This window comes from Cetorhinus maximus, chromosome 2 (genome assembly GCF_964194155.1).
Source record: "Cetorhinus maximus chromosome 2, sCetMax3.hap1.1, whole genome shotgun sequence".
NCBI classification, from domain to species: domain Eukaryota; kingdom Metazoa; phylum Chordata; class Chondrichthyes; order Lamniformes; family Cetorhinidae; genus Cetorhinus; species Cetorhinus maximus.
The window spans coordinates 13,765,828-13,790,056 of record NC_135880.1 but is presented as its reverse complement, the minus strand read 5'-3'; the positions used below and the strand labels follow the sequence as shown (position 1 = coordinate 13,790,056).

Below are 24,229 nucleotides of genomic sequence, written 5' to 3'. Positions count from 1 at the left end.
AGCTGCAGGGCATTCTGAAGGGGGAGGGCGAACAGTCAGAGGTCATGGTTCACATTGGCACCAACGACATAGGTGGAAAGAGGGATGAGGTCCTGCAACAAGAATTTAGGGAGCTAGGTAGCAGATTAAAAAGCAGGACCTCAAAGATTATAATCTCTGGATTACTCCCTCTGGCACGTGCTAGTGCGTATAGGAATAGGAGGATAGAAAGGATGAATGCGTAGCTGAAAAGATGGTGCAGGGGGGAGGGCTTTAGTTTCCTGGATCACTGGGTCTGTTTCTGGCGAAGGTGGGGCCTGTACAAGTCAGACGCGTTGCACCTGAACAGGAACGGGATCAACATCCGTGTGGGGAGGTTTGCTGGTGCTGTTGGGTGGGGTGGGGTTTAAACTAATTTGGCAGGGGTATGGGATACAGAGTGGAGGTACTGTAGGGGGTGATGCACAACCAAATATAGAAGAGAAACTAAGTCAGTCTGGATGGCAGAGCAAATATAGATCTATTAAGGCACAAGGGAATAATGCAAGGCTGGATTGCATCTATTTTAACGTAAGGAGTCTTACAGGTGAGGCAGATGAATTGAGGGCATTGATTAACACATGGGAATATGATATTGTTGCTATCACAGAGACATGGTTGAGGGAAGGGCAGGACTGGTAGCTCAATATTCCAGGGTATAGAATCTTCAGGTGTGACAGGGAGGATATAAAAGAGGAGATGGCATTGCACTATTGATCAAGGAGTCAATTACTGCAGTAAGGAGAGATGGTATCTTAGAAGGTTCCTCAAATGAGGCCATATGGGTAGAGCTTAAAAACAAAGAGGGGGCAACGACTTTGCTGGAGTGTACTTTCGGCCTCCAAACAGTCAGGGGGAGATAGAGGAGTGGACATGTAGGCAAATCTCAGAGAAGTGTAAAAATAATAGGGGAATAATAGTAGGGGATTTCAACTTCCCCAATATTAACAGTCTTAGTGTGAAAGGTTTAGAGGGGGTGGAATTCTTCAAGTACATCCAGGAGAGCTTTTTGAGCCAGTACATAGAAAGTCCTATAAGAGAAGGGGCAGTACTGGACCTAATCTTAGGGAATGAAGCTGGGCAAGTGGTAGAAGTGTCAGTGGGGGAGCATTTCGGGGAGAGCGACCATAACTCTGTAATATTTAAGGTAGTTATGAGAAAGGACAAAGATGGACTGGAAATAAAGGTCTTTAATTGGGAGAAGGCCAATTTCAATATGATAAGACAGGATCTGGCCACATTGGACTGGGAGCAGCTACTTGTAGGAAAGTCTACATCAGACCAGTTTGAGTCATTCAAAAAGGAAATAGAGAGAGTTCAGGGCCAACCTGTTCCCGTAAAGGTGAAGGGCGGGACCAACAAGTCCAGGGAACCCTGGATGTCAAGGGATATAAAGGATTGGATAAGATAAAAAAGGAGGCTTTTGGCAGATACAGAGGGCTGAAAACAGCGGAAGCCCTAGAGGAGTATAGAGAGTGTAGGGGGGTACTTTAAAAAAGTTGGAGAGGCAGGGATTAATCAGGGATAGTCAGCATGGCATTGTCAGGGGGAGATCGCGTCTAACAAATTTGATTGAATTTTTCAAGGAGGTGACTAGTTGTGTAGATGAGGGTAGTGTAGTTGATGTAGTCTACATGGACTTCAGTAAGGCTTTGACAAGGTCCTGCATGGGAGAATGGGCAAGAAGGTAAGAGCCCATGGGATCCAGGGCAATTTGGCAAATTGAATTAAAAATTAGCTTAGTGTCATGAGGCAGAGGACGATGGTCGAAGGTTGTTTTTGCAATTGGAAGCCTGTGATGAGTGGTGTACCACAGGGATCGGTGCTGAGACCCTTGCTGTTTGTAGTAATATTAATGATTTAGACATGAATATAGGAGGTACGATCAGTAAGTTCGCAGATGACATGAAAATTGGTGGTGTCGTAAATAGTGAGGTGGATGATATAGATGGGCTGGTAAGATGGGCAGAGCAGTGGCAAATGGAATTTAATCCTGAGAAGTGTGAGGTGATGCATTTTGGGAGGACTAACATGACAAGGGAATATGCAATGAATGGTAAGGCCCTAGGAAGTACAGAGGATCAGAGGGACCTTGGTGTACATACCCATAGGTCCCTGAAGGCAGCAGCACAGGTAGATTAGGTCATTAAGAAGGCATATGGGATACTTGCCTTTATTAGCCGAGGCATAGAATATAAGAGCAGGGAGCATGCTGGAGCTGTACAGTGCACCAGTTAGGCCACAGCTGGAGTATTGTGTGCAGTTCTGGTCGCCACACTATAGGAAGGATGTGATTGCACTGGAGGGGGTGCAGAGGAAATTCACCAGGATGTTGCCTGGGATGGAGCGCTTCAGTTATGAGGAGAGACTGGATAGGCTAGGGATGTTTTCCTTAGAGCAGAGAAGGCTGAGGTACCTGATAGAGGTATACAAAATTATGAGGGGCATAGATAGGGTAGATAGGAAGAAACTTTACCATATCTTCTATTGTGATGAAGATATCCAGAAATGGGGGGAAGGATGGGTGGGGTTGCTTATTTAAACATTTTTTTGTAGTTGTAATATGCCCATTTGGGTCCCGCCTTGCTCAGGATCAGCTGGTGCAACAGACGTAAAACAGCGTGTCTGACGTGTTATACTATGGACAGCTTGCTTAACAAAGCCATTCTGCAGCTGGGTAGAAAAGTGTAGTTGCAGCCTGCCCAGCAAGTTTCCTTGTAAATCAGTAGTCTTGGCAGGGTAGCAACAGTGATATACTGCTTGACTATTTTCTCTAATGGGAGGATTAGCACAGAACGGAAAAGAAAAAGACGCAAGGAATGGATGACAGATGACATGAAAGAGGACAGAAACATACCTGAGTATGATGAAATTGGAAAGAAAACAAAGAATGCATGTGGGGAGTCCAAAGAGAAATGCTACAATGAGATATGTTATGAAGTAATTGGAAGTGGAAAGAAATCACAACATGAGAGTTATGCACCAGAAGGTGAAATCTTTGACAAATAGAAAAAAGGGATAACAATAGATAGTAGGTGCATAAAAGACAAAGATGGTGAAATATTGTTTGATAGGGAAGCAGTAGCAAAAAGATGGACAGAATATATAAGTGAATTGTACAATGATCCAAATCGAGGGAGTCCTCAAGATAGAGGGGCAAATGATGGACCAAACATTCTGATATCAGAGATAAAAAATGTTTTGAAAATGATGAGTACAGGAAGAGCTCCAGGCATAGATGAAGTAACAACAGAACATCTAAAAGCCCTTGCAGAAACAGAAATAGAAGTGATAACAGAAATTTGTGATCAAATATGTACCAAAGGATACATTCCAAGTGACTTTGAGACATTCATTACTGGTTAAGTTACGTAAGAAACCCAGAGCAATCATTTTAGAACTATAAGCTTAATGAGTCATCTTATTAAAGTGATCTTGAAAATCATAACAGAAAGAAAACACACTTAAAGTAGAAATTGGTGAAACACAGCCTGGCTTTAGACCTGGAGTAGGAGCAAAAGAGGGAATATTTAACCTAAGAACAATCTTCAACAAATATCTAGAAGGAAACGAGAACATTTACATATGCTTCATAGACTAGGGAAAAAACATTTGATCGTGTTTATCATCAAAAGTTAATAGAGGTGTTCCTGAAAAGTGACATTGACTGTAAAGATGTGAGATTTCTCCAGAGCCTATATTGGGACCAAATAGCGAGCATCAGACTAAAAGATGGACAATTAGATATGTTTCAAGATAAGGGAGGAATACGACAAGGCTGTGTACTGTTGCCAAAATTATTCAATCTGTACACAGAGCAAATATTCAGAGGATTAGAAGTACTTCCAGGGGTAAAAATTGAAGGCAAGAACATAAACTTGCGGTACGGTGACAACACAGCGCTGTTTGCAAAATCAGAAGAGGTCCTACAAAATATCGTAGATCAAGTAAAATCGAAAAGTTTATAATATGGATTGAGTATGAACACCAAAAAGACAAAAACAATGGTATTTGAAAGGAATACATTAGGAGAAAGTAGAGTGAAGATTGAAGTGGATGGTGTCACACTGGAACGGGTAGATAAGTTTGTCTGTTTAGGACAAATGGTAATAGAAGATGGTAGATGTGATGCTGAAGTCAGAAAATGGATAGAGATAGCCAGAGTAATTTTGTGAAAATGAAGAATGTGTTAACAACAAGAAAACTCAAGCTTGTAACAAGCAAAAACTACTAAGATACTGCATTCTAACCACTTTCCTGTATGCCTCAGAAACCTAGACAATAAATAAAGATTTCTGAAAGAAAATAGAGGCCTTTGTAATGTAGATGTTCGGATGTAGGCTTAAAATTCTATATACAGATCATATGACAAATGAAGAGGGACTTGAAATAGCAGAAAAGAACAGAAAAAAAGTCAGCATTTCGGCCATTTGATCTGAGCTGAAAAGCTACAGAGATCTCTTCGAGAAGGCAAAGTAGTAGGCGTAGTTGGATGACAAACTTCAAAGAGAAGTGGTAGCAGAGGAGCTGCAGTAGATGTGTGAGGATGGTGCAAGACAGACAAGCGTGACAAACCATGACAGCAGATGATCTGGTAGGCGTAGCTACAGAACTGCACAGCTAATTAAATAATACAACTCCTTTTTAAGTTAGCCTAGCCTCAACTATCACTGAACATGAGAAAGAGCTCTTCAGCAGAATGGTCTGTGGAATCCTTTGTTTATGAGAAGCGGAACTTCATATTAAGTTATTGAAAGGTCGCAGAGCTGAAACGTTAACTCTGTTTCTCTCTCCATAGATGCTGCCAGACCTGCTGAATATTTCCAGTGTTTACTGTTTTTATTTCAGATTTCCAGCATCTGCAGTATTTTGCTTTTGATCATATTCAGCCTGTTATTTCAATCTTGCAATGTTAAATTATTTGTAGGGCATCTTCAGCAACAGGGCAGTCGAAATTGCCGGTGGTGGTGACGGCACAGGTCGCGCGAGGAGTGACCGCAGTTGTGCCTTTGCCAGTGGTGACGCCTCAGTCCAAAGCTCCTGGAAATGGCCTGGACTTCGGCAGACCAATTAGTCCAACCCCACCAATCCCTACTGCAGTGATATCAGCAGCACATGTACAGGCTACCAATCCACAGGCCAAGGTTCTGATGCATATGACGGGTCAGATGACGGTCAACCAGGCTCGCAATGCTGTTCGGACAGGTGAGTTCAGTGTGGCATTAATGTTGCGATTCATTAAATACTCAAATTGTTGATCGCAGTGAGTTGGGTGACAAGGCAAGAGCCACCATTTCTTGCTTATCTTCCTCACATTGTTCACCTATTTTTTTCCTCTGATCTTTTTAAATCTCCTGCAGGAGCAATATCCACTTTTTGCCTGAAATACATACGCCCTCTTCTCAGATCGATCCTTTGTATTTCCCAGTGTACATTCCATGATATGGTTCTAACTTCCCCTCCCAGCACCTGGCCTGATTGGTTTCTAATGGGCCTCATTAGTTTCTAATTAGCCCATGTGAAGACTTCTACAATACCTCCTGTCTTAGTTTTAAATCAAAGTTCCTGTAATTGGTTCACTTTTTCCGCATCAGGCTGACTGTTACAAGCTTAGAAACATAGGAAGGAACAGGCGGCGGCCATTCAGCTGCTCAAGCCTGTCCCATCATTTATTTGGATCAGAGCTGATTTCTATCTTAAATCTTATCTCTTCACCTTCGTCCATATTCTCTAATACCCTGATCTAACAAAAGCCTTATCAACTTCAGTTGTTAAATGTCCCATTGACAGATGGCCTTAATAGCCTTAATCTCGAGTTCCAGATTTCCACTACCTTTTATGTAAAGACATCACCCCTGAACATACTAGCGCTAATGTTAAGCTTATACCTGCTTGTTCTGACCTCCTCAGCAAAGAAATTAGTTTCTCTCTACCCCATGATTTTCTTTGTAATTGCTGGCTTGATTTTCTGTAGCTTGATACTGACCAGACAACTTTCCTTAGTTGTGTTTTTGCTTGGGGCTTTTATCATAGAATCATACAACATAGAAGGAGGCCATTCAGCCCATTGTGCCATTCTGAAGAGGTAACTAATTTTTCCCACTCCCTGCTCTTTGCCTATAGGTCTGCCAATTTTTCCTTTCAATATATATCCAATTCTCTTTTGAAGATTACTAATGGATATGCTTCCACCAGCCTTTCAGTGCATTCCAGATCATAATTCACTGCATATTAAAAAATTCTCTTCATCTCTCTGGTTTTATTGCCAACTGCCTTCGTTCTGTGTCCCATGGTTACTGACCCTCCTACCAATAGAAGCAGTTTGTCCTTATTTTCTCTATCAAATTTTTTCATAATTTTGAGCATATTTGTTAATTCTCCATTTATCCTTCTCTGCTCTAAGGAGAACAATTCAGTTTTCTCTAGTCTATTCACGTAATTCCCTTTGCTTTGTAAAGGGAATCTATTGCTTTGTAATTCAGTAATATTTAAGTAATGAAATCTTTTTTCACCCAACAGCTGCTGCCCAGGGCCAGGAGAGACCGACTGCAGCAGTGACTCCCATACAAGCCCACAACCCAGTTTCCCCCATCCCTACGACGACAGTGGCTCCTCAGCAAGTCGTGTCCTCGCAGCACCCCCAGCAGGCCGTTGCCCCTTTTACCATTGCTGCCGCTCCCACGGTAGCGAGGCCGGGTACTGCTCTAACTTCTGCTACCGCTGCCATAACCCCTCCGAACATCAGTGCTACGTCTCTGGAGGGGGAGACACCAGGCATCGCAGCCTGCGTTGTTCCAGCAGTTCCTACCACCCCGCCTGTGACAGCCTCAGCTGCTAATAAATTTGAAAAGGAGAGCAGAGAAAAGGTGAGAGGTGTTTTTTTTTCAAATTTCTTGGAAAAGTGGCACAGTGAATAGCGCACACGTCTCTTGAGTCAAAAGGTTGTTGGTTCAAACCCCACTCTAGAGACTTGAATACCAAAATCAAGGCTGATGCTTCAGTGCAGTACTGAGGGAGTGCTGCCCTGTCAGAGCTGCCATCTTTAGGATGAGATGTTAAACTGAGGCCTCGTATTTCCTCACAGTGGATCCAAATGATCCCACGGCACTATTTTGAAAAGAAGCAAGGGGTTTTTCCCCAATGTTCCGACCGATATTTAAATTTCAACCAACTTCCCTCTTTAAAAAATTATCAGGTTATTATCACAATACTGTTTGCGGGAGCTTGCTGCGTGCACATTGGCTACTGCGTTTCCCTACATCACAATAGAGAGTGGGCAAGAACATGGCAGATGGAATATAGTGTGAATGAGTGCGAAGTTATCCACTTTGGTAGGAAAAACAGAAAGGCAGAGCATTTCTTAAGTGGTGAGAGATTGGGAAGGGTTGGTATCCAAAGAGACCTGGCTGATCTTGTTCATGAGTCACTAAAAGCTTACATGCTGGTGCAGCAAGCAGTTAGGAAGGCAAATGGTATGTTGGTCTTCATCACAAGGGGATTTGAGTACAGGATTAAAGATGTCTTGCTGCAATTGTATAGAGCCTTGGTGAGACCGCACCTGGAGTATTGTGTACAGTTTTGGTCTCCTTATCTAAGGAAGCATATACTTTTCATAGAGGGAGTGTAACAGAGGGTCACCAGACTGACCCCTGGAATGGCGGGATTGTCTTATGAGGAGAGATGGAGGAAACTGGGCCGGGGGCCGGTATTCTTTAGAGTTTCGAAGAACGAGAAATCATCTCATTGAAACTTAAAAATTCTTACAGGACATGACATGGTAGATGTGCATAGGACATTTCCCTTGTCTGGTGAGTCTAGAACCAGGGGACACAGTCTCAGAATAAGGGACAGGCCATTTAAGACTGAGTTGAGGAGGAATTTCTCCACTCAGAGTGTGGCGAATCATTGGCATTCTCTACCGCAGAGGGTGGTGGAAGCTCAATCATTGACCATGTTCAATACAGAAATCGATCAATTCCTGGATACTAATGACATCAAGAGATATGGGGATAGTGGGGACAAATGATGTAGAGGTAGATGATCAGCCATATGCTGTTTGAATTGCAGAGCAGGCTTAATGAACCAAATGGCCCACTCCTGTTCCTATGTCCTAACTGTGACTAAACTTCAAAAATACTTCATTGGCTGTAAAGTGCTTTCAGATGTCTGAGGTTGTGAAAGGCACTATATAAATTCAAGTCTTTCTTTCAATGTAGTACTGTTTTCTGATGTGATTGCAAAGATGATGCATAGCTCCCTTCTGAAGAACTCAGATGATGGCATATCCTCTAAAACATCAGTTAATTAGGAGCAAAAGCAAAAATACTACACCTGCTGGAACAAAAAATGCTGGAAAACTCTAATCAGAACTGGCAGCATCTGTGGAAACAGTGTTAGCGTTCAGGATGGTGGCCTTTTATCAGAAGTGGATAATGTTAGAGATTAAAAGCTTTTATGCAAGTCCAGAGTCAGGGAAAAAGGAGAACTGGGAGGAAAGTGCAAAAGGGGAAGGTCTGTGATAGGGTGAAAGGCAGGAGAGATTAAATGACAAAAGTTTTATAATCCCTGTGGAGATCAATAACGTGATCTCCCAAAAGACACCAGTGGAAGAAACTGATGGACAAGGCTTCACCTTTTAAAACTTTTACTGTAACGGTCAAACCAAAATCAACATAAAATAAACCTGAATTTAACAGGCAAATGGTATTCAGTAGAACCTATGCATTACACTGTAAATAGCCAATACAACAAAGATAGGTCTGTCAGATTTACTGGCTGTTTCCCCAGCAAAAATGCAGTCCCCACTGTCTTTCACAACTCTGGCTTCCTCAAGTAGAGTTTAACTCCTTCCCCTTGTGCATGATTTGATCATCCAACATCCGCTTTATTCCATCTGAGGTCTACCGATATAATTATCGCCAAAAAGGCACACTTCTGCAGAACCTCTTTCACTCAGCTCACGACATCCCTGCTGCCCAGAATCACCATCGTTTGACTCTTCAATAATATCTCAGTACACAGTATGGTCGACTCTGGTTAAAACCACCCAGCTCCTCTGTGTGCCTGGACTGTTCACAAAGTTTTTTAGGTTCCCGTCTTTTCAGCTAGCTCTCACACATCGCTTCTCAGCCACACTGAAACCTTTTTGAGTTTTGCCTGTTTTCTGGCCACTGGCTGAAATCCAATCACTGTGCTGTTCTTTTTTTCCCAATCAGATTCCTTTTCCCTAGCAACCTACCAGAGGCTGATTTCACAGAAGTCTGATGTCACAGCCAGGAAGTGCAATTAACAAGTTCTTCCGCTAGAAATCTGCACCTGTTTTCTGTTTCAGTTAGGGACAGTCTCAAATAAATACAGGCTTTGAAACTCCAGCTTGCAAATGACGGATTTCATCACAAAAACGATGTTAGTGCAAGGCAATTGTGGGCATAGTGGGTCAATTGAAGAAACAAAAGCTGGGTCCAGAGGAGGTGTAAACGGCAAAAGTATAATAGCAAAAGTGGGGGGGAAGCATGGAAAATTTGACAAGGAGGGTAAGGCTGTCATGGGCCAGGAATATGGCGGAGAGAGGTGGGCTGACTTCGATACAGACCACCCTTCTGGTTGTGTATCTTGTGTTCCTGATCTGAGAATGCCTTTTCAGGGACTAATTTGTTATCTCAGCCCCCTTGTCACACTGTCAATAGCCATTGATCTGAAGAGAAGCTGTTTTCTATAAGATGTTTTACTTGACTGGAGTGGGGCAGGGAACCAATAATTGTAACAAGAAAATAACGGTCATCAGTAAATTTAAATTGGCATCCTCGTTGGGAACATATTGTTCTCATAATGATTTCCAAATTGTGAAAACTGAACGTGCCGAATAATAACTCAGAATTGTGTTGCAGTGAAGCTGCAGTCTCGCTGCAGCTGACAGCACTGTTAATGTAGGAGGCAACAGCGTGATTGCTTTTATTGTCAACTACATACAGTGAATACAATTTAACTAGATTAATCAACTCCCCACCCCCCCCCAACTTTCCTTTCTCAAACACTTCTCCAACCTTGCAGTCAAAATGTCAATTGGTGCACTGTAACTAAAAAGCTGAGCAAGCAGCACCTAGAGTTTTATTCCTAGTTACGCTGCTGCGTTAGTGAGATAGAAAGGCGTGGTGTAATAATCACCAAGATTAATCAGAAAGCAAGATCAGATCACACCATGGCAGGTTGAGGATTTTAATCCATTTTTTTAAAATCGAGAAATAAAAATCAGTCATCACTAAGATCAGTATTGGGGAGATGGTGGTGTAGTATTAATGTCACTGGACTGGTAATCCAGAGGCCTGGTTAATGCTCTGGGGTCATGGGTTCAAATTTCATCAAGGCAGCTGGTGGAATTTAAATTCAATTAATAAACCTGGAAAATAAAATTAGCCTCAGTAGTGGTACTTTACAGCCTTCTGGAGTCGACATTGAGTTCAACAAATTCTATTCTGCAATTAACACCTACTCTGGACCAATGCTTTGTTGCTTTACTACTACCATTACCACTCCCTTTGCCTTTTGTTCCATGACATCTTTGGCATTTAATCTCCCACGTCCTCTAACCTGTCCATGACCTTACCTTTTGTCCCACCTGACCCGCCTCCCTTTTCCAACAGCATAAAATCCATCTTCATTTCCGAAGAAAAGCCATATTGGACTCAAAACGTTAACTTTGTTTCTCTCTCTACAGATGCTGCCAGACCTGCTGAGTTTTTCCAGTGTTTTCAGTTTTTATGCCATCCTTATCTAGGTCTGGCCTAAATGTGACTCCAGACCCACAGCAATATGGTTGACTCTTATCTACCCTCTGAAATGGCCGAGGAAGCCAGGCAATTGGGGTGGACAGCAATGCTGGCCTTGCCAATGACACCCACATCACATGAAAGAATAATTTTTTAAAAAATCAACAGGAAGCTGTTGGTTTATTGTTAAAACCAACCTGGTTCGTTTGCATCCTTTTTGGGAAGAAAACCTGCTGATCTGGCCTATGCTTACCTCATGTCGTGCGCATTGACCCTGAGCTGCCATCAGAGATGGACTTGCAAACTAGGCAATTATATCAAACCAATACAAAGATTCAGAAGGTGGCTCACCATCACCTCAGGGCAACTAGGGATGGCAGTAAATGTTGGCCAACACCCTCATCCCAAGAACTTTTTTTAAAAAGCCTTCATACTGAGATTTGGCAGGAGAATCACAGCTAAGTCTGATCCTGTTCTCAACAGATGCCTGCACTAGCACCCTCTCTGATCTCTGGTGCCTTGGTCTATACTGATGATAACTAATGCCAGCCAGGCTGTTACAATTAACTGTAACCCATTGGCTTAGGCAGAGGATAGTTTGCCTATTTATGTGGCTTGTCCAGTTCAGATTCTGGTCAATGGTAACCACCCCTCCCCCCGTATGTTGATAGTGGGGGATTCAGCAATGGTAATGCCATTGAATGTCAAGGGGCGACGATTAGATTCTCTCTTGTTGGAGTTGGTCATTGCCTGGCACTTGTGTGGCGCTCCCAGTTTACATCCAGAGCCTCCTACTGGGTAGTGTGCTTTGGTGAAGGACAAGGGCAGGGTGATACCCCTTACACACAAAGCCTGCCAGCTCTCACAGGCCAGGCTTTCACACGAAGAATGACCATTTGGGTGATAACAGCACCCATGGAACTATACAGCACCTCTGGGATGTCTATGCCTTCGAGAGATCAAGGAAGAAAATTGACGAAAAGTGGAAGCAGATAAAGAGTGATTTAATAGAATTTTGTCCATGAGCATACTTTTCACTAGGAGCATGTTCTTGTTTATTTGTTGCATGTTAATGGATAACCAATATTCTCTGTGCCAAGTATCAGACTCTTCTGTTAAATGTGACATTGATTGCAATTGGCAGTTATTGTTTTAAACTCTTTATTTGCTGCCTCACAGAAGGAAAAGAAAGGTTTCTTAAAACTCCTGTCAGGCGCATCTACGAAGCGAAAGTCTCGGCCCTCACCACCTTCCTCGCCTACGTTAGAATCTGAACAGGCGGCTTCAGAGACATTTCTCCAGGGAGCTGTGGGGCCTGAAGTCCCTTCAAGTGTTAGCCACGGCAGAGCCGGGTCCTGCCCCGTGGATACAGAGGCCCAAGGAGCAGCGCTGGAAACACTCCATCGAAAGACAGCTTCTTTAGATTCTGGCGTTCCCATTGCTCCTCCTCCAAGGCAGCCTTGCTCATCCATGGCTTCAGTTCAGCTGGAATCCAAATCCATACCATGTGAAAGGTATTCATTTAATTGTTTCAGTATAATCTCTGTGTGAAATGGGAAAATAAATGTAAACTGCATGCTGCTCACTCCATAATCCCTTCTCAACTAAAGTATTAGTCCCATTTAAAGAACTTTAGAACATTTCAATTTTGCTTGTTTGTGATCCTAAAACTTATTTTAACTAAGGCTTTTAAGGCTTAATTCAATGACATGAAAAGAGTAATTCTCTCTCTATTGTTTCCCCCCTCCTCGCTTTCCCCCCTTCCTTTCGCAATGTGCCACCTGCCCTTCGCTCCCCCTCCCCCACTCAAAATATCCCTTTGATTCACTCTTTCTTTTCTTCTCTCTTTCTCTCTCCCCCGGTGAATCACAGACATTACATCAACAGTGCGAAGTTAATAAATCAGTAACAAAATCATTTGTTGGCAACACAAAGTTTACAAATTGCAGCAAAATCACCCGGATGCATTTGTATCTTGATGTTTAGAAAATGTGAAACCATCCAATTTCTAATGGTTAATCATTAACACTGAAAATCTACCAGTAGTGTTTTTTTGCAAAATGATAACCTAACTGCAATAACAATAAAAAAGAAAGTCAGAAAATTTCTTTGGAAAATCAGTGTGAGTTTTGCAGTGGGCATTGGAAATTAAGGGCAGCCTGATCTCTCTCTCAGTTCTCAGCACTGAGTCCTCTCACCCTCCCCAATTTGTGCTTCTCTACTTTTACTGACTTTATCACAGCTGATGGACATGGTCGGTTAGTAACTTCAGCTGCAGTGTGTTAAAGTCACTGTCTGCCTGAACATGAAATAAATGGCACAGAATCATTGGGCGGGGTTTTCCGGGCCCACCCACAGCAGGCATTGTTGCGGACAGGATGGAAAAATTTAGAGTTAATTGACTTTTGGCCTCATGAACTCCTCAGTTACTGAAGCAGTCCATGCCCAAATGCAGCAAGATCTGGACAATATCCAGGCTTGGGCTAACAAGTGTCAAGTAACATTTGCGCCACACAAGTGCCAGGCAATGACCAACTCCAACAAGAGAGAATCTAATCGTCGCCCCTTGACATTCAATGGCATTACCATTGCTGAAACCCCCACTATCAACATGCGGTGGGGGGCGGTTACCATTGACTGGAATCTGAACTGGACAAGCCACTTAAATACTGTGGCTACAAGAGCAGGTCAGAGGCTAGGAATCCTGCAGCTCATGACTCCCTAATGCTTGCCCGCCATCTACAAGGTACAAGTCAGGAGTGTGATGAAATATTCTCCACTTGCCTGGATGGGTGCAGCTCCAACAAGACTCAAGAAGCTCGATACCATCCAGGACAAAACAACCCGCTTGATTCGCACTCTTTCCACAAACATTCACTCCCTCTACCACCAACACACAGTGGCAGCAGTGTACACTATCTACAAGATGCACTGCAGAAATTCTCCAAGGCTGCTTAGGCAGCACCTTCCAATCCCATGACCGCTACCATCTCGAAGGACAAGGGCAGCAGTTACATGAAAACACCACCACCTGGAAGTTCCCCTCCAAGCCACTCACCATCCTGCCTTGGAAATATACCACTGTTCCTTCACTGTCACTGGGTTAAAATCATAGAACTCCCTCCCTAAAAACTGTGGGTGTACCTACACCACATGGACTGCAGCAGTTCAAGAAGGCAGCACATCACCACCTTCTCAAGGGCAATTAGTAATGGGCAATAGCAAGCGAAGGCCAAATCCCGTAAATTAATAATAATAAAAAAAGTTCCATGCTGCAGGCAACATATTCTGCTCACCCCTCCCTTCGTTGTTTGATGGTGTACTTTAATTTATGTCTTCTAGTTGCCTCAATCAGGAGAAATATATAAGACCCTGTATAATTTTGAGCACCCTAGCAGTACTGTTCCTTACCTCCTTCCTTCTGGTGAAGATATAGACAGATTGAGTGAGTAGGCTTAGCTGTGGCAAATGGATTTCCTTGCAGTGAAGTGTGAGGTCATCTGCTTTGGATCCAAGAAAGATGAATCGTATTTTCTAAATGTTGAGAAGCTGTAGAGGAACAAAGATAATTGGATGTCCAACAATAAGGGTAATTACAAAGGAATGAGGGTAGAGTTGGCTGGAGTGGACTGGGAAAGGAGTTTAGCAGAAAAGATGGTTTATGAACAATGACAGACGTTTAAGAAAATAATTCATGACTCACAACAAAGATATATCCCAGTGAGGGAGAAAGATTCTAGGAAGCTCGCATACACGTTCCGCAGGTGATAGGGAAGGATAATGGAATATTGGCCTTTATTTCAAAGGGAATGGAGTATAAAAATAGGGGAGTATTGCTAAAACTATACAAACCACTAGTTAGACCACACCTAGAATACTGTGAATAGTTTTGGTCCGCTTACCTAAGGAAAGATATACTGACATTGGAGGCAGTCCAGAGAAGGTTCACTAAGTTGATCCCAGGTATGGAGGGATTTTCTTATGAGCGATTGAGTAGGTTGGACCTGTACTCATTGGAGTTTAGAAGAATGAGAGGGGACCTTAATGAAACATATAAGATTCTTAGGGGGCTTGACAGGGTAGATGCTGAGAGGTTGTTTCCCCTTGTGGGGGAGTCTAGGACCAGAAGGCATAATCTCTGGGTCAGGGGTGGCCCATTTAATACAGAGATGAGGAGGAGGTAACGAGTAGGTTAGACAAAGAAGAGCCAATGGATGTTATCTACTTGGACTTCCAGAAGGTCTTTGACAAAGTGCCGCACAGGAGGCTGCTCAGTAAGATAAGAGCCCATGGTGTTAGAGGCAAGGTACTAGCATGGATAGAAGATTGGCTGTCTGGCAGGAGGCAGAGAGTGGGGATAAGGGGGTCCTTCTCAGGATGGCGGCTAGTGACTAGTGGAGTTCCGCAGGGGTCAGTGTTGGGACCACAACTTTTCACTTTATACATTAATGATCTAGATGAAGGAACTGAGGGCATTCTGGCTAAGTTTGCAGATGATACAAATATAGGTGGAGGGACAGGTAGTATTGAGGAGGTGAGGAGGTTGCAGAAGGATTTGGACAGGTTAGGAGAATGGGCAAAGAAGTGGCAGATGAAATACAACATGGGGAAGTGTGAGGTCATGCATTTTGGTAGGAAGAATAGAGGCATAGACTATTTTCTAAATGGGGAGAGAATTCAGAAATGTGGAGTGCAAAGGGACTTGGGAGTCCTAGTCCAGGATTCTCTTAAGGTTAACTTGCAGGTTGACGCGGTAGTTAGGAAGGCAAATGCAATGTTGGCATTTATTTTGAGAGGACTAGAATATAAAAGCAGGGATGTGCTGCTGAGGCTTTATAAGGCTCTGGTCAGACCACATTTAGAATATTGTGAGCAATTTTAGGCCCCGTATCTCAGGAAGGATGCGCTGGCCCTGGAGAGGGTCCAGAGGAGGTTCACGAGAACAATCCCAGGAATGAAAGGCTTAACATATGAGAAACGTTTGAGGACTCTGGGTCTATACTCGATGGAGCTTAGAAGGATATGGGGGGGATCTGATTGAAACTTACAGAATACTGAAAGGCTTGGATAGAGTGGACGTGGGGAAGATGTTTCCATTAGTAGGAGAGACTAGGACCCGAGGGCACAGCCTCAGAGTAAAGGGGAGACCTTTTAGAACAGAGATGAGGAGAAACTTCTTTAGCCAGAGAGTGGTGAATCTATGGAATTCATTGCCACAGAAGGCTGTGGAGGCCAGGTCTTTGAGTGTATTTAAGACCGAGATAGATAGGTTCTTGATTGGTAAGGGGATCAAAGGTTATGGGGAGAAGGCGGGAGAATGGGGTTGAGAAACTTATCAGCCATGATTGAATGGTGGAGCAGACTTGATGGGCCGAATGGCCTAATTTCTGCTCCTATGCTTTATGGTCTTATGGAAAGTGGAGTTGAGGATTGTCAGCCATGATGTCATTGAATGGCAGAGCAGCCTCGATGGGCTGAATGGCCTGCTTCTGCCCTACATCTTATGGTCTTACTAAATGTACAGAAATTAATCAGAAAGGCTAACAGAATATTCGCCTGATTTCAAGATGACTGGAATAGAAAAGGGGGGAAATGATATTTCAGTTTTTTAAAACTTATTCCTTCCTGGGATATCAACATCACTGGCAAGGTCAGCATTTGTTGCCCTGACCCTAATTTTCCTTGAACTGAGTGGCTTGCCACACTATATCAGAGGGCATTTAAGAGTCAACCACATTGCTGTGGGTCATGAATCATGTAGGCCAGACCAGGTAAAGACAGCAGATTTCCTTCCCTGAAGGGCATTAGTGAACCAGATGGGTTTTTAAGACAATCAACAATGGTTTCATGGTCACCACTACTGAGACAAGCTGCTTTTTCTCCCCCATTCCAGATTATTATTTGAATTCAAATTCCACCAGCCGCCATGGTGGGATTTGAACCCTTGCCCCCCAAAACATTAACCTGGCCTCTGGATTACTAGTCCAGCAACATTACCGCTATGCCACTGTCTCCCCTGAAGAGAGCTTTGTTCAGACTCTGGAATGCTGTGTTCAGTTCGAGCAAATTGGTTGCCACTAATAGATGCAAATCTTTCTCTATGAAGGTACCTTGCACGAGGTTTTCTCAAGAAAAGTTGTGGAGTGCATTTGGAACATTGTAGATGTTATTTATTTACATTTTTACTTTTTTTAAAACTTTAATCTTGAGCACGTGACATATTAGAAAAGCAGCAACTGCGAAGCCAAATAACTTTGTTTTATTTTGCTTCAGCTAAGGGTTACCATGGGAACAGACTGGCTGAGACCTCTGCTTGAGTGCTGCTTGCGAGTGTGCTAACATTGTGATGTGCCTCACCAGACAGGGACAATGAGCGGCAGAGCCAAAAGCAATGTGGTTGGAAAGAGAAAGGAAAACTTGCATTTACACAGCACCTTCCACAACAGGATATTCCAAAACACTTCATAGCCACCAAAGTAGCCACTGTTGTAATGTGGAAAATGCAGCAGTGAATTTGCATAGACAGCAATGTGATAATGATCAGATAATTTCTCAATTTTGTGATTTTGGCTGAAGGATAAATATTGGCCATCACACTAGGGAGAACTCATTTGCTCTGCAAATTAGTACCACGGGATCTTTTACATCCAGCCGAGGCAGGGCCTCAGTTTGGCGTCTCATCTGAAAGAAAGACAGAGAAACCGTGCTTTTCAATAAACCATGAACCATTTTGACCTTGATTGGTACTTCCAGTATGTGAGTGCAATATTTTGCGCCTTTTTAATGATATTGGAATTTACCAGTTGGGCAATTGAGAAAGTAGGTACTTTTATTGGAGGTACTTTTATAAAGTGGTAAAATTGTAATTGAGGATCATTTAATGTCAGTTTTTATTGATTTTAAAGACCTGGGCTGGGGTGGGGAGGGTGAGGGTTGCGGAAGGTGGCTTCAGGTATTTTACGGCTTTTTTAAAAACAGCTCCTGGGAGAAGGTCTGCAGACAAAAAAAAATTGAAGCTCAAGAACGAGGGTAAATTTGGAGAAAGTTGGTAAAGATCAGTTTTTATTTGGCATGCTATTAAAGTGCAAGAAAACAGACGGGAGACTAATGAGGCACAGTGAAATTAAGCGGCATAAAGTATAACCTTATTTGCATGGTCTTTAAAATAGCTTAGTTAGCCTGGAAAGTGCCATTTAATTGGAAATGTTCTGTGTGGTTTTGCTCTGGGACTGATTGAGTTGAGGTTGCCTTTAACGCATCCCAGCTGCAACAGGGGCAGGTGGGGAAAACCTTGTGCTAACAAGGCTGCAGATTGCTTGCTGGCTGCTAATTGATCATTTCCTTCATGTGCCTAGAATATTGTGAGGCAAGCGACCTGGGAAACTGGAGTGCTGCAGGTCTTCCCGATTTTCCTTTGATCTAAACATCAGCATGCTCGTGTTGATCTTTCGTCCTCCCAAACCTGTCCAGGTTAATGTAGTTGTAAAATTGTGTGCTTTTCTGCACCTTTTCATTGCAAACAGCTTGATGACAAGCCAATTTCTGAGGCTGTAATATTACATTCATGGATACAAACAGCAGAATGAGGACATTCTGCCCTTCAGAAAAGCAATCGAATTGTTCCCATTAAAGCCTGCTCTTTCCCCATAGTCCTGAAAATTTCTCCTTTTTCAAGTATTTGCCCAATTCCTTTCTGAAAGTTACTGTTGAGTCAGACAGTGCATTATGTTGCTGTTTCTAAGATGGGCCCATGCTTGGGGATTTTTTTTCCCCCCTTGCATTGATTGATTATTTACAAAATGGTTAGTTTGCATTTACCATGTAGGAATGGTTAAAATCGCAGGATGTGTGGTGTGAAACAGTAGCTGAAAAAAATTCCAAGTATTGAAATTTGATCCATCCAGACATAGTAAATCAGAGTCACCAGTTACAGCCTGTTGTAAAATATTGCAGCCTAAAACTAAACCCCTGAAAACCATTAATAATCTCAACTCCCATATAGTCTTTCTGAGAGCATGGGGTTTTTTTTACTGTCACATGCAAGATGTCAAACTCTGCCTGGTGACAATTTGAGTTACGTTTGAGAAAGCAAGAGATTTCACAAAAATAATAAGGGGAGACAGATGGTGGTGTAGCACTAATGTCACTAGACTAATAAATCTGGAATATAAAGCTAGTCTCAGTAATAGTGAACTTGTTGTCTATCATCAATTTTTACAAAAGCTCATTTGGTTCACTAATATCTTTTAGGGGAGGAAATCTGCTGTCCTTTCCTAGACCTGCCCTACATGTGACTCCAGACCCACAACAATGGGGTTGACTCTTAACTGCCCTCTAAAATGGCCTAGCAAGCCACTTAGTTCAAGGGCAATTAGGGATGGGCAACAAATGTTGGCTTTGCCAGCGATGCCTACATCCCATGAAAACAAGGTACAGCAAGGGTTTAGGAAAGCAGATGGAATGTTGGCATTTATTGCAAGAGGATTACAATCTAAAAGTAGGGAAGTTTTACTGCAGCTGTACAGAGCCTTGGTGAGATCATGTCTGGAGTATTGTGTACAGTTTTGGCTTCCTTATTTGTAAAAAGATATAATTGCATTAGAAGCAGTATGGAGAAGGTTCACTTGACTCATTCCTGGGATGAAGGGCTTATTCTATGAAGAAAGGTTGAACAGGTTGGGCCTATACCCACTGGAGTTTAGAAGAATGAGAGGTGATCTTACAGAAATATGTAAGATCCTAAGGGGACTTGACAGGGTAGATACCAGGAGCATGTTACCACATGTTGGGGAGACTAGAAGTAGGGAAAACAGTTTAAGAATAAGGGGTCTCCCTTTTAACACTGAGATGAGGAGAAATGTTTTCTCTCAGAGGGTTGTTAGTATGTGGAATTCTCTTCTCCAGAAGAGCAGTGGAGGTTGGGTCGTTGAATTTATTCAAGGCTGAGTTAGATAGATTTTTGATAGACAAGGGAGTCAAGAGTTAAAGGGGCAGACAGGAAAGTGAAACTGAGACCACATTCAGATCAGCCATGATCTTATTGAATGGTGGAGCAAGCTCAAAGGGCCAAATGGCCTACTCCAGCTCCTAAATCCTGTGTTCCTATGAAAGAATAAAAAACAGTACAAAAGACCAAAGGTGACATCTTGGAAGGTACGGAGTCTACATGAGTGTGTAATAATGGAGCTACAGTGTCTGATATCTTTGAGTTCACCTAGTGTTTACCTATCACTTAGACCTTGTAGCATTAAAGAGGCATATACCTATCAATACACAGAAATCGACAGGCAGCGAAAGGCTATCTGGGCAATCAAGACACACAACATAATGTCTAGAACATAATGTCCTACCATATAATCTCCTGGAAGAGGCAAATAGACAAGAGAAATCCCCCAGGGCCAATCAGGTAAAAAAGTAGTGTGGAAAATGATTCTCCTGTTCAGGAGATCACACAGACTTTGGCCCAGCTACATGTTGATATCACAATGTTGCTCTGTATTTATAGAAAGAAGGACTTGCATTTATATAGCGCTTTTCATGATCTCATTATGCCCCAAAGCACTTTTTGACCAATGAAGCATTTTTAGAAGTGTAATGTTGTAAAGTAGGAAACATGACAGCCAATTTGCACACATCAAGGTCCCACAGCAGAAAATGACCGGGTAACCTGTTTTAGGTGTTGGTTGAGAGTTAAATATCAGCCAAGAAGTGAGAAAAACACTCCCCTGCTCATCTTCAAATCTCTCTCAGTACTGCACAGAAGTGTCAGCCTAGATTTTGGGCTTAAGTCCTGGAGTGGAGCATAAACTCTCAGCCATTTGACTGTTAAACGCTCGCCAACTGAACCACAACATGGTTGCTGCCCTTCTAAAACAGGGTGTCCAGTGGCTGTACTGCCTCATTTCAGAATCATGGAATGATACAGTGCAAAAGGAGGCCATTTGGTCCATCCTGCCTGTTCTGGCTCTTTGGCAGAGCTATCCAATTAGCCCCATAACCTCCTTTGTTCCCCTTATTTCTAAAGATTTCAAAACCTCTTTGGGAAATTATTATTGAACCTGCTTCCACCATCCTTTCAGGCAGTGCATTCCATATCACCATAACTCGCTGTATAATTTAAACAAAGTTTCCTCATATTACTTTTGGTTCTTTTGCCAGCCACTTTAAACATGTGTCCTCTGACTACTGGAAGCTGGAAACAGTTTCTCCTTATTTACTGTATCGAAATAATTCATGATTTTAACTTCTCTATAAAATACCCCCTTACCCTTCTCTTCTCTGAGGAGAATAACTGCAGCTTCTCCCTGTCTATCTGTGTAACTTAAATCTCTCATCCTTGGTACAATTCTATTCTGTACCCTCTCCAAGACCTTGACACCCTTCCTGAAGTGTGGTGCTCAAAATTTAACACACTGCTTCAGCGGAGGCCTTGCTAGTGATATATGTTTCTTTTTAAACAGGTACAGAGTTGTCGTATCCTATCCCCCGCAAAGTGACGCTGAGCTGGAGCTAAAAGATGGCGACATTGTATTTGTGCACAAGAAGCGTGAGGACGGCTGGTTCAAGGGCACCCTGCAGCGGAACGGAAAAACCGGACTCTTCCCTGGCAGCTTCGTGGAGAGCGTCTGAGGAGCCTTTATAAAGCACACGCACGCCATCTACAACCGAGAAGTTCATGAAGCACACACAACAAATCAATCTAAAGCACCGGCTATTTAGCAGAATATTCCGACCAAGAGCTGAAATGGAGATATAAGACTCCATTCGTATTCTTCTGTCAGAAGGTATCAGCTGCTTGGATTTCTTGTTTTTGTGTGTTGAGTTTCCAGAGGTACAGCAACAGCACAGTGAATGTTCACCAGTGACACGACTCCTGGCGTGTACAGCTTGTGTGATTCTTTAAGATTCAGTCTGTGCCTTTCACTGTCATTCAGTCTGTCATCAGCTACTTTTTTTCCTCTTCACTGAATCACAAGCACCCGAGCTATTGTCTGGCAACATAATGAAATCAACTGTTTACAAAGAGGCTGTAATTAAGACAAAACTTTGTAACTTATTGGATTAGAGTTTTTTTTAGTCCTTGATTCATCATGTAAAGTGAAAGTTCTATAATGTCAAATGTTGAAAGTTGTGATAATTTATAAGTGTTATTATCTGAGAGGGGAAGCTGGATTCTCTCCTCATGCTTCAGTTCGACATAGTACCTCTTCTACACACATCCCATTTAATTCCGTTACTGATTGCTGGTTTAATGAATTTATAAAAAATTGTTATCAAGAACTTGTACGGTCTTGTAATGTTCTATGGTGGTTCTGTGTGTTGTGGCTGGTGTGGGTTTGTAATGGTGTTGACCTGAACTGTAAATTGCAGAGGTTTAAGAACTTGCTTAGTAGTTTTGTACGGAGGGCCCCCAAAGAAAGTCATGACATTAAGAAAACCTCAAGAAGGAAACTGTGAAGCGGTAGTATAAGACTGGAAAACAAATTAATGAAGGAGAGGAAGTCTCCACTCTGTAACCACCCGTTCTTAATTCCCCCTGCCATTCAAAGCATGTCTGATTGTGACCAAAGCCAACTGTTTGTGGCTTGCACGGAAAAAGTGGACAGGATTGCCAAGTGCTATTCCCTTTTACGGCCTGGTTAGCCCATGGAATAATAAAAATTGATTTTTAACTTATTGAAGTGCAGTAAACCAGTGGCCTGCTGTACCTTGCTCATGGCCCCCACGCAGTGGTTCAAGCTGTGCAAGCTGCCTATATTCTAAATGGCTACGTGGACGCCTTTTGAACCCACGGCTCCCAACTCACTATCCAAGACCTGACCTTAGGCGTACAGCTCAGAACCCAATACCAATACTGCTTGGCCATCTGCAATAGCGCAGGACCACTTACCACTTTTCTTTATTTCAAAATTCTCTTTTCATCACAGTCTTCAGCTTAGAATGTTTTGGGCCCAGTCTCCTCTATCGACTCGGGTTTGTCTCCCAGTGCTGTGCCTGAATGTTTTGGACCTGAGGTGCGGTACTGGCCAGAATCATTTAGTTCCAGGTCTTCAAATCTACATTGCAGTGGTAGGGGGGCAGCAATCTGCAGATTCTTCTGGCATCATGTTGGGCAGCACTGGGTAGGTTAGCGGCCTGCTTTAAACATTTAAGCACGTCTTTTTCCACATGGCCTGCACCTTGTTATAATGGACACAAAACGTCCTTGAAATATAATGATGCGACCAACCTTTCTTTTATGATTCCTTAAGAGACATACCCACAAAAAAAAACTGTTTGTGTACTTGAATGAAATTAAATGTTGCATACCTTGACCTGGATTTTTCTTTTTAGATGTGTGAAAATTGCCGTGGCTGGAGAGACTAGCATCAGTACTCCCCTGCAGCAGATTGAAGCTATGTCTTGATAGATTCTGGCGTTTCACAGAGTAACCTTAAATATTACTAGGGAGCAGTAAATCAAATCTAAAACCTGAAGTGTAGGATTTTTCAAATCTCAAATGTGGGCTTGTGGGTTTGTCTTGACTTGTCTATCTCATAAATAAAGCACCACCACTTAGTAAGAATGTGATGTTAATGCACTTACCATTTCCTCCGCATGTTCTGAGAGAATGTTTTGTGCGCATACACACACACACAACACACACACGCATGTCTATAATACGAATGCACAGTCACGCCAGTTTTACACTTCTTGTTAGCTGTCAAAGTGGAAAGTTTTGCTATACACGATATACAGATTTTCCTGACTTTTGGGAGATGAAAGATGGGATCATTTTTCTTTTGGGCTACCATTCTCTCAGTAAAACTGAGAAAGAAACTCCATCTTCGTACTGTTGGACATCCAGTTTGCTGGATGCTTTCAGTGTGTCTATGTGTAGGATATGTGTCTGGAAATGCACGACACATTGGTTTGTCTTGTTTTAAATCTCCGGGGTCATTACAATTCTTTATCCAGAGCTACAGTTTATTTACGGCTGAATTTGTCTAATCTAGTGAGTGATAGGCTGAATAACCTCCTGTTCTGTATCATTGCGTGTTTTTCAAATTGAGAGGTTGTACCTTCCAAATATTGATACAGTCCTGGGGAGTAGTCACATACCTATCCTCTCACTCAGCAGTCATAGTTACCACTTTGTTTGTTATGGAATTAAGAGATGTAGGAGTCTCTCTCACTCCCTCTCCATGTGTTGTGTTCCATAATAAAACTAGCCCCAGGCTCAGGGAATCGTAGACCCGTGAAAACATGGACTCTACTTTCAACTGCCTAGACCCTAAGTTCTGAAATTCCCTCCCCGAACCTCTCCACCTCACTACCTCATTCTTCCCTTAAGATAGTCCTTAAATCTCACCTCTTTGACCAAGCTTTGATCGCCTGTTCTAATGTCTCCTCCTTTGAGGCACATTGTTAATAATTGTGCATCCTCTCGAGCACTTTGGAGCGTG

The 24,229-nt window shown here is 42.7% G+C and overlaps 1 protein-coding gene across 3 annotated transcripts in view; it reads left to right on the top strand.

The window, feature by feature from the left end:
* sh3rf1 (SH3 domain containing ring finger 1) overlaps nt 1–23,347 on the top strand; it is a 193,557-nt gene extending 170,210 nt beyond the window's left edge. For all 3 annotated transcript variants that reach the window (XM_078561317.1, XM_078561326.1, XM_078561308.1), the window contains 4 exons: nt 4,946–5,223; nt 6,538–6,884; nt 11,964–12,298; nt 21,245–23,347. In XM_078561317.1, the coding sequence (XP_078417443.1) occupies nt 4,946–5,223; nt 6,538–6,884; nt 11,964–12,298; nt 21,245–21,413 (1,129 nt within the window). In that variant the 3' untranslated portion in view covers nt 21,414–23,347. The remainder of the gene's footprint in view (nt 1–4,945; nt 5,224–6,537; nt 6,885–11,963; nt 12,299–21,244) is intronic.
* The last annotated feature ends 882 nt before the right edge of the window (nt 23,348–24,229 follow it).